Raw genomic sequence first — 11,317 nt, forward strand, 5'->3', positions numbered from 1 at the left:
GCTGGGGGTAGCCCATCTCCTGTCAGAACAACCCATGGCCCTAGAGGGCTACACCACTCAATCCATTCATGGGGCAGGAGAAAAAGGGATCTAGGACTTGGGGGAAGTACATCAAAGGGAATCTCACATCTTTTCTCCCCACCACTGTGGGTCTTTATACATTCAGGATTTTTAAAGCCAGAAGGGACCATTCTGATGAACTGAACCAACCTCTAGCATAACACGGGTCACAGAATGTAACCTTGCTGAATTGAAGCCACACAAGCCCCTTTGGAGAAAGGAGACTACACTTTGCCTTCCCAGTTTTCGCTTCCGCACACCCAATGTCTGGCATCCTTCGGATACACTCAAAGGATGCATTTTTGTCACCAACTCCTGCTACACGAGTTCCTGTTGTTGTTCTGTGCATTGTTCATAACCCCCAGCTCCAGCATTCACACGAGGACACGAGAATTTCTGCTTTCTTTTGCTTTTAAAACAAGTCCTCAGTCCTGGAGGCCATGGTGAAAAAGCCCCCGCTGCCAAGCTGACCTGCAAAGGCAGGGATGGAAGGCAAAGAAGAGGAGCTGAAACAATCATTTTGAAGTCCCAGGGCGGAACAGCTGGAGGCTGACACGCGTGGGCACAGGGAGAGCGGGGTAGGGGCACCAGGTAAGAGGCTTGGAGGAGATCAGCTCCAGACACGCCGGGAGAGGCGGAGGCTGAATCCGGTCGAGTGAGAGGAAGGGAGGGAGGCAAAGCCGGAGACTTCCCCAGCTCTGGTTTGTTTTTCTCTCCGGCTCCCAGTTCTCCCGTCCGGAGGCTTCCCCGGCCGCGTTGCCATGTGGGCAGTGGGGGTGGAAGGAAAAGTTGCCGGGCTGCGCGGGGGCGGCGACTCCTTCACTGGCTGCGGGAGCTGCCAGTCTGCGCCGCAGCGCCGGCTCCAGCGGGAGCTGCGGGCTCAGGCGGGGCGGCCGCTGGCAACTCCCCTCGCCCGGACTCGGGCTCCCCGGCGGAGAGGACGGGAACATCAGCCGGGTGGGAGGGCAGAGAGAGAAACACCCCCACCCCCGTCCTCCCCCCGAGAAGCCAACTCCGCCCTGGAGCTGGTGGGATTCCTGCAGCCAACAAGTGAGGAGCGGCGGCGCCAGAGGCGGCCGCGGGCGGGAGGGAGCCGAGCCGAGCCGAGCCGAGCCGAGGCCAGCGCCGCCCGGGAGCCCCCGCTGCTCGGCCGTGGGATCTGGTCGGGGCGAAGCCGCAGGGGAGCACTTGGAGCCGGCTTGTGTTTTTTGTTGTTGTTTTTTTTGCCTCGCCTGAAGCAGCCGCTGCCTCGCCCGCAGCCCGGGAATAATGCGGAGCGCGTGGATCCTGCTCCCCCTCGGCTTGGTGGCCTGCGTGTGCTGGGAGGCGGTGAGTCGGGTCCCGGGTGAAACCCCTGCCCCAGCCCGGCTCGGAGTCGCGCCGCTTCCCCGGCGGCCCCTTCCCACCTGTTGAGCCTCCGCGGCGAGGGGCGAGGCCGGGCGGAGGAGCGGGACGCGGGGACGGGCGCGGGCCCGGGCACAGGCGGAGCCGCCGCCGCTTCTGGCGCCTCCTTGGATGCTCGCGCCGAGGTCCCGCCGCCTCCCCTTGCGCACACGCGGCTGCCCGGGCCCCGGGCCGGGCTGGTCCAGCGCCTCGCGGATGTGCGGGGCTCGGGAGGGGGTCCCAGCTAGAGCCCTCGTGCCGTCGGGGGTCCCTGGACATGTCCCTGCCCCCTGCACTGTTTTCCACCGAGCCGTGGGCTTCCCAGCTGCGTGCCCGGAGGCGGGGGCGCCGGTCCGGTCTCCCAGCCGTTGCCGCCTCCGCCCGGCCCCGCGCCCCCAAAGCGCTGCTGGGCGGCGAGAGCTGCCCGACCACTTCGGGGCTTTCCCAAGCTGGAGCCGCAGCTCCTGAGCCGAGCTGCAGCCTGCCCGGCTTGTGGTTTGTGTCGAGTCGGTGCGGTGTGGAGTGCGGAGGAGCCGTTCCCTCAGGGCGCTGCCGTCTCCCTCGGCAGCTTTCCTCGGCCTCCCCCAGGGTAACCCTTGCAGCAGGACTCCCGAGGAACAGTCGGCAGCTAAGGGAAGAAAGTCTGTCCCGCCCTCATTCCTCCAGGCTTCGTGGCTCTTAACATTTTATTTACTTGGCTGTTAACGTTGTATTTGAGATGCTTTTGCTGAACTTTGGGGGAATTTGAGCTTCTTCTACTACTTAGACACCGAAAAATAATAATAATAAAGGGCTTTCTGGCCCCCACTGACTGTTCATCCTTGAGAAACATTCCAGGCAAGCTTGTATCTGAAATCACAGGCAGGGGAAACGAAAGGTCTTCTGTGAGAAACATGCAAGTGGAGCCTCCTCCAAACATGGAAAGGCTTGAGGATGACTCCTGCTCTGATAACGCGGTACAGATGTTTTTGTCTGAGATGCTCCCTACAAAGCTGCTGTTGGAGCTTGCTCAAACCACAAGCATATTTATTGCCCTGCTTAATAAAATTTAACTCGTGGTAACTCTTGTTCCGGCAAGAGCCACTTAACCTTTCTGTCCCATTTTTTCTCTCCCTACAATAGTGTTTTAGACTTTTGTAATTAATCATTGAATAGAGCTTTATGATTCCCTGAGTGAGGGAAGGAAGTATGGAAATACACTGTTGCCCTTATGGTATTTTAAGGTTTTAATAAAGTGTATTATTTTTTATATGAAATGTAAGTTATCATGAAAATGAAATCCAGTTAAAATGAGATGTTCTTCTAATAACCTAAATGATGTCACTAAATCAATAGCTTTTTGAAAGTACTCAGCTAAAGAATTTCCTTTGGGATTAGGCAACTTTTAATAAAAGCCTTTTATGGAAATAGCTTTTTTTAAAGGTGACAAATGTTAATTTTTTCTTAACATCATTTTTAAAACGGTAGCTACTGGTATTAGTTTATAGTATGGAGAATACTTATGTATGGAACTGAATTCGGGTTGTTATAACAGCAGTCTTTAGTTAATGAGGTACAGTATATTTTAACTTTAATTTTACAGCTCTAATTGCTTCTAGAGGTGCCTTTATTGTGAAGTGCTTGGATGGAGTGGCAACCATTAAGGTGCCACAGCAATTAGTATAGTGTTGTTTTCTGTCTAGGAATCATGTGTTCTTGAACTGTAAGTCATGAGGCCAGTTTGTTAGTATGTACTGGTGCTGGAAGTGCAGACTGAGGTGTCTGAAAAGCACACACCTGTGTTTTAGCACAGCACAGGAAACTTGTGAAGAGATTGTACAAGCAAAGGGAGAAAATGGTTGTACAGTCTGGCTGGAACTATGCACTGTCCTTGCTAACTGTCTTTAGAAAAACATTGGAGAATATTATAAAAATGTAATTTCTACAGAATATAATCCTTAAAGTAAGGGAACCTAAGACGTAAGAGGACTTATGAATGTTTTAAAGTTTGGCAGCTCCCAGGGGGGCTGTGAAGTAGCTTTATGTCTAATTTCTTTTTCCCCTGTCTAGTTCTGGTGGTAGCTCTTTCTTTTAAGTTAGATGAGGCGATATAAAAGAATCTTTCCATCCTTTCGTTTCCTTTTTCTGGAGGTAAATTGAACATGTTTGTTTTTTGTTTTTTGTTAAACAAGAACAAATGAAGTTATTCTGTTTCCTTAATGTGACAAGTTAACCATTTTAAGGCTCAGCTGACTTACTGTAGTGCAGAAATAAGAAATGAGAGCCATGTAAATTTAAGATGCAAAGTATGCGAGCTGGTTTAGCAATGCATACTCAAAGCTTGGCTGTTGGGTTGACAGAAATATTTGGCGTATTCTTTTTGAAGCGGTCCCTAACCCACAACTCACGGGCAGTATGTTGCCTGTGAGATGGTGTGAAGTTGCTTGCAGCCATAGGAAATTTAAAAGTTTTAAATGGAAATTCACAGAGACCAAATTACAATGTTGCACATAACATGTTTCTTCATCACTGTTGCTCATAAACTAGGGAAGATCGGGGACTTCTGCTGTAGAAACTTTCTTCCATGTCCTGAAAAAAACAGCTTCCTGTTGGAGCTGGAACGAGCAATCTTCGTGCAGCTCCAGTAAGCACCATGGTAGTGATATTGCATGGTTACACCACTGAAGGATTAATCCAGACTATTGAGGGGTGGAGAACAAAGAAATCATGTCATGCTGTTACCAAACCATGTGTAATAGGGAAACCCTGTACTCTTCAGAAGGATAGGTGAGTTCCAGCTAAGGTTCAGTAGTGGCTCTGACGTTACCAATGTAATACATGCAGGGGAATAGATTGCAGTATGAACTAGCAGGGGTGCTTTGCATCCTCAATGGGAGTGTGTGTTGGGGGGGGGGGTGATTTGGTGTGCATGTTTAAACTGTAATTGTTTCCATCGTTACTGTTGGAAAGGGGCTCTATTGTGCATAAAGGGGCTTTATCATGCATGGCTGATGTTGGTATATTAGCAAGAAAACTGGCAAACACATGAGAAAGCAAAGTAGGTAAAGTAAGAAGTCAGATTTCAATTTTATAAGTTTAGAAGCATTAAGAATCTATTTTTGTTGTTGTTCGTATTCATGGTAAAGCTGTCATTGGCTTAAAAGGCAGCAGGATTTGGCTGCAGATGGTTTAAGCTGAATTTCTCCATCCTGATTTCTTGTCCTATCAGTATTTGAGCCTTAACTACAGAGATGCTGCAGTTCTTTGACACTTCTTCCACTTAGAAACCAGTGAAAATGATGGACATAGCTTCATGGAATCAGGTCCTTTTGGTTGTAAACTCAAGTAAAGTGCTTTTCGTGTATTGGTGTTGTGTTGGTTAACTTACCTTATACCCTTGGTCTTCATAAAATCCTTAGAAAGCTGATTTAGTTGTACTGTCCCCACAGTGCACATTATTGGTCTTCTGTTTTTGGACCGAAAACAAGATAGAAAACATTACCATGCAGTGGGTAAATCCACATTCATTTAGTAGCAAATCTCTGCAGTATTTTTGCATTTCCAGTAGTCTGAGTACTCTCTTGTAGATGCTCAGCCCAGACCTAACCACTGTATGTTTCTGCCACTGTGGGACACTGTTGGAGCTGTCTTTGTTCAGTGTTATTTTCAGAAATATTTAACACCTCAGAAGCTTGAAACTAAAATCTTATCCTGGGTGGATTTGTTGTGTGAGGATGTTCTTGGGTTTTTCAGGCTATTGATATTGAGTTGGAAGACAGAACTCTATTTAAGATGGCAAAAATTCTTTGGGTTATGGGCTTTTTAATATACACAGACGGTAAAGACCTCACTTAACTCCCAGGCAGAAGGTGGTGGGGCTTCTTTCCTGAGTGTGTCTGTTTTTTCAGCATCTGGTGTGTACTAATTTCATGTGGCACAGCTGTCCCTCCTTGCTTTACTTAAACTTCTGACTAAGTCTATGCCACTCATGCATCCAAGCATAGCTAAAAGAATCTTGTTAAACACCTGGAACAGCCCAACCTGTTTTCAGTCTGTGTCCCTCAATACGCTCAATATTAAACAAAACTGTACACCAACATTTTTTGTGTTTCCATGCACCTGGAAACATTTTTTCTTGCCAGAGGCTGGACTAAACTTCCAGTGTTTATAAACTTGAAAGAATATTAAGAATTGACACCCTACTTCAGCAAGGTGACTAAAACATTGGCACTGTAAATGCAAAACATTAAATCAACCTCAGTGTCTTCCTCTAGTCTGGATGTTATCAGGAGCTCATTTCCATAATCATTTCATGCTCTCTAAGTTTAAAAAGATGCTGAACTAGGAAACCCAAAATACTGAAATCCATTTGCTGCTTGACTTCTTGTTGGTCATTGGTCAGCTTCCATCTTTAACGTCATAGCTGTGACGTCTGCATTGGTTTGGAGTTAATACCTGGAAATCCTTAGGAACAAGGAGGTTCTTTCAATTTCTTTGTAAATTGTAGTTGTTAACTATCTGAAAGTAAATGAGAGCCTAATATTCAGGGATAGATCTAGCCAAGCTTCTTGGAGCTTCTGGGTCTGATCCCATAGTTCTCAGGGAAGTTAAAATGAGGCCGAGGAAACTGTTGTGCATGGTGGCTAATATCGGTGAGGTAGAATGGGTTGGTTGCCTTGGAGGGTGTAATGAAGACAATGGAGTTTAACTTTTGTTTTCTTCCTAGAAATGGGGAGCCAGGAGCAAGTCTGTGCTAGGGCTAGATTAGACTCAGTACACCAATCTAGGCCTCTCCTGAAAAATCTTGCAGCCCCAGTATTAGGTGTAAATTCAAGGTATGATTTGAATACAGAAGTTGGTGTCTGTGTATCCTATTCATACATGTGCATGTATGGGTTTTTATAGTCCTTTGAATAATAGCTATCGTTTTGCCTATTGACTAATCTAGTTTAAAAGAAAAGAGGGGGTGGGAGTACCCTTACCAGTCATGACCATTGATAAATTGTCTCAGAGGAGAATTCATTTCTTTATACTGGTTGGCAGTAATTCCTTCCTGTTAACTAAGGGGGATATGGACACCAGTGGACTTTTAAAGGGATTAGTGACCCAGCTCTTCGCAGGAATATGAGGATGGCTATCCAAAGTGCTGTGTATAATTTGTAAAGCAGGAAATTTTGGTCATTTAAACAAGTTAGAGACCTCAGGAAGGGGCTGATAGTTTGAACAGATTTAAGCATGCCCTCTTTCCATCATGAGTTGTCTTTAAGACCTCTGCAGTGGCATATGGATGGCATTTATTAATTAGGTTATCCTGCCAAATTGACTTTTGCCATTCTCAAGTTTAAACATTTTCCTATGTCAGAGAATTACGTGCTTTGTTGAGGCTCAGAGTCCAAACAAAGAGTGCTTGTCTGGTTGCAGAAAAGCACTTTTTTCTCATATTATTAGATTTGACTGACTCTGTTAACAGAGAAATATTGTTGTATGTTTGAAAACAGAAGGCTTTACTCTAAGACCCATGTAAGAAACTACTTGTATCAAAGTCATAAGGGTATCTTAAATTGTGCCTGTTGTCCTAACTGCAGCAAGTAACGAGTGAGCAATTTGGTCTAGGTTCAAGTCGCATTACTAGAGTTGTATGAGGTGGTATCCTGTTGTAGCAAGTACCAGAGAGATACTTTAGGCTGTTCTGTAAATAGATCTTGTTTAGCTGTTTTTAGTTCATGCTTACAAAACAAGAAGTAAACTGTTATCTGTAATTTTTGCAAAAACTGGTAATTTATTCATAGATTACGTTGCACAGCTGACTGATCTGAGAACACCGTTTCTCTTGTTCATATTGAAATGTGATTTGCAGTCTTCTGAGTTAATGACTGCATTAACGTTTGCTCTGTAACAATAACAATTCTTTGTGAATATTTTCCCCCCAGTAGTACAGTCCTGAGGGATTATACCAAAAGAATGCTAGATGTTGCAGGCAGCAACGTGAAATCTGTATATTCTGCAGCAAGTCTGAAGAAAAATGATTGCACTGGGAGGAAAAAAAATAATGTAAAGAAACCATTTACAAATGGGCATATTTGTACTAAGTGAATTTATTTTTGTCTAGATCTGAAGCAGTGGGCTCATTTAGAGTGAAATAATGACTAATAGTGCAGTGATGAATCTGTGGAGCTTGTCCTTGTCAGTAAATAGACTATTACAGTTTCACAAAAGCAATGCTTTTAAGTAAAGCATGAGTTGGATGTTCCATTCTTGATCCCTATTTTTAGTTTATATAACAACTTTCTCAAATCTCTCTTCCTTTCTCTTGCAAGTTAATTCCAAAGGTGTTGTTTCACTCCAAAGGTGACTTTATTTTGAAAAGTTTAGATAATCTCTGTATCTACCCAAAAGTTCACAAAACATGAACTTGTTTTCAGGCTCACGCTCCAAATGTAGAGAAAAATAGATTAACAGATTTTAAGTGACTGTCTCAAGTTAAAACAGTCTGTGGCAGAGCCACAAATCAAAATATCCAGAGTTACAGTGTGGTTTTTCTAAATATACATAACACTGTTTTTGTGCATAAATATTATATGATATGCCCATCCCCAGTATTTGATTAATTTAATAGCTTCACGTGATTCTTTTCCAGAGTTGTTTGCACATAGATGAAGACTGCTGCCATTCTTTAGATTTGTGTGTCCAGTAGCTGTGCTTAACTTCTTGCTTGAACAGTAGTTCAAAAATACTCATCTAATGGTCTAATCACTTTACTGAAAACAAAATTGCCAATGCATAAATTATAAATGTTCTGGTACCTCTTCAAGAGCGGCAGGATTCTTGGGCAGCATTCTTGGATGGAGAAAACTTTTAGTTAGTATTCTTTCCAAGCTTGAACCTTCATAATAAATCTCTCAGCTCTTACCACTTTCTTGAGGTCATTTGCACTCGGTCTTCCTATCTGGGCTTACCTGCCTCTTCCTTTCTTCTGAGCTTTGTTGACAGGGTAGGTGTTTAGACTCCATAATGGTTATGAATGATATTCATAGGTAAACTTATAGATAAATGAACACCTTAGTGGTTTGGTTATTAGTTCTTGTTCAGATGTGCCTGATTGCTGATTTTTTTTAAAAACCCAGCTGGACCAATTGATATTTGCAGACCACAGATGGAAATGCATATTAATAGAAAGTTAGTTTTGTGTATTGGATGTTGCTTACAGGCCTTGGATAGAACTGTTCAAAATGTTGTGCTTCTTTTTGCTTGGGTAAACAGTCCTGCTGCTTTTGAATGCAGGGTTCCTTGGTTTCAGATGTTGCTTGAACTGACTTCCCAAAAAATTCCCTTCAAAACCTTTTCCTTTGCATATTGTGGATCCCTCATTGAAATATGCAGTTATAGATATGTCAGATCTATGATATTTTTGCTGCTTAAAACACAAGGAAGCAAAAAAGCCTGTAGGGAAAATCTAGGTTAAAAACTTGTTCATTGTAGTGTAAATGTAGCATAAGTGGGAATTCTGAAATTCATGCTTCATGAATTCTAAAAATTTATGTTAACTCTGGTGTGTGCACCCACATCTGTGTCAGTGGGCCAAAATGACATTGCTGAGGAACACTTGTGAATTTTCTGGGGATTATGGACCAGAGCACCTGATCATCAAATACATGTACTGTTAATTTGCAAAAAACATCTGCTGTGTAACTAAACCTTGGGCATTTAGGAGTTTCTTTACATAGGTTACTTTTTATCAGTGAGCGGTCTTACCAGTGTAAAGCTGTGTCCAGCAAGGAGATGCATCCTAGTCATAGGTGCTTATCTGTGTAAAATTAGTTGTGGGGAAAAAGTTGTTTGTATAAGGCTAATTGTAAGAAGGTGGATGGATCTCAAGAACTGCTGAAGCAGTAGATAATGTTAGAGGATTATTGTGGAGGCTTATTATTCATGTAAGCATCCATGTTGCATGGTGCTTTTAAAGTAAAGTCTCTTCCCTAAAGCAGAATAGTGCAGAAAGTTTGGAAGAAAGCTGCTGCTGCTGCTGATCTATAAACCTTTCATAGTCGTCTATGGTATTTAAAATGCCATATGCAGGTTCTCATCTCTTCAGTGGGGTTGTTTATAATTTCCCTTGCAAGTTCTCTTTGATAATTTCTCAGTGATAAGGCTAAGCCTTTTGACTATAACATCCAGAGTTGTTTGAAATGAAACACATTTGAGATTAAGTATCTGTAGAGACTGTATCCCAGGGAGCTGTTTAGATTTCTAAACGCTGAATTAGCTATATTTACTGTACGCCAACATGGAGTTCTTAGTTGCAAGTTTTTTGTTTTGTTTTAAAGAAGTACAGTATGTCTCCCAAGTGTCACTGAGATCCATCACTGAACACTGGAAAGACTATTGTTCAAATAGATGTGGGATAAAACTGTTTTATCAACTGACTTAGCTCTGGTCTGCCTTGAAATGGGAAGAGGGGAGAAGCATATTGACATGTCTAACCTTGCAAATCAAGGGAAGTGATCGTCTTCCCTCTCTGTTCAGCACTGGTGAGGCCTTGTCTGGAATTGTGTGTCTAGTTTTGGGCCCTGCATTTCAAGGCTGTGGACAGATTGGAAAGAGTCCAGAACAGGGCAACAAAAATAAGTAAGGGCCTGAGAGGCAAGTCTTGTGAGGAAAAACTTAAAGAGCTAGGGTTATTTAGCCTGGAGAAGATGAGATTGAGGGGGTATGTGATAAGTCTTCAAATATCTAAAGAGTGGTTATAGAGAGGATGGAGATGGGCCATAGGGGACAAGACTAGGAGCAATGACCTCCAGCTGCACCAGGGGAAATTTAAGGTTGGAGATATAGAGGAACTTTTTGGCTGAGAGTGGTCAGGCATTGGAACAGGCTACCTAGAGAAGTTGTGGAATTCCCGTGCTTGGAAACTTTTCAAAAACAGGTTAGACAGACCCTTGGCTAGGGTGGTTTAGTTGGGGATGGTCCTGCCTTGAGAAAGGGGCTGGACTGAATGACCTTGTGATATCTCTTCCAGCCCTACTTTCCTATGATCTTAATAGGAGCAGATGGTAATTTGAGCAACTTTTTTGGTTCATCTCTAAAGTTTTGAGTTAAGTCCTACTTTACCTATACAGTGATTTTTTTTTTTTTTTTTTTTTTTTAAAATACTATCCTAGTTCCCAAAGTTTCTGTTGGCTTTGCCTGCCTGTCCCCCCCACAGTCCAACATTGCTTTTTGCTCTCCTGAGTGTTTAATGAAGAGAGATGCTCAGTTCCACAGTAGTGTGTGTGGTGTAATTAAAAAATGTTTCTGAAGGTCTGGACATGTACATTTGGAGCTGTTTCAAAAAGGAGAAAGAAGACTTGCTTTCTAGCCAGGCAGCAGCTGTTATGGTCTAACAGTTGAGTGTAAGCAGAGAGCAATACAAATGTAGCAGAACTGCTCCACATGTAACTCAGGATGAAGCTGCAGTAAAGTAGTCTATGGAACACAACGTGATCAAGGTTAGAGGGTAGTTTCTTAAGTCAATGCCTGTGGCTGCTCTAGTTGACAGGGCTTAAAATTAACTGTGTTGGTTTTGAATATGGTTGATTTCACTGGACCTGAGCATGCACATCCTGGGCTCAGTCTCCAATGTACTCTAGAATATTTTAGATCTGCCTGGGACTTCTTTCTGCAGGACCTGGGGATGAAGGAGTTCAGGAATGTTTGGTATCACTTGAAAACTCAGCATTGTCACCATACCACACCATTCTTGCTATTTAGTCTGCTATTGTAGTAAGGTGCTAAAATTATTGTAGAGCCTTGGGTCTGTACAAGTAGTAAATGATTGGTAGTTTGTGACAATCGAGCATACATGCTCCTCCCCTGGGGAGGAGGCTCTTCTCAGCCAGGCTGGCTGACCTGCTCCACC

General features: G+C 43.7%; 1 protein-coding gene across 1 annotated transcript in view; it reads left to right on the plus strand.

Annotated features, from left to right (window-relative positions):
- The first annotated feature begins 1,121 nt into the window (after window positions 1–1,121).
- SDC2 (syndecan 2) overlaps window positions 1,122–11,317 on the plus strand; it is a 100,693-nt gene continuing 90,497 nt past the window's right edge. The window contains exon 1 of the mRNA XM_019550849.1: window positions 1,122–1,389. Within this exon, the coding sequence (XP_019406394.1) occupies window positions 1,330–1,389 (60 nt within the window). The 5' untranslated portion in view covers window positions 1,122–1,329. The remainder of the gene's footprint in view (window positions 1,390–11,317) is intronic.

The sequence above is a fragment of the Crocodylus porosus genome, unplaced genomic scaffold, assembly GCF_001723895.1.
Source record: "Crocodylus porosus isolate Cpor-Errol unplaced genomic scaffold, CroPor_comp1, whole genome shotgun sequence".
Taxonomy (NCBI): domain Eukaryota; kingdom Metazoa; phylum Chordata; order Crocodylia; family Crocodylidae; genus Crocodylus; species Crocodylus porosus.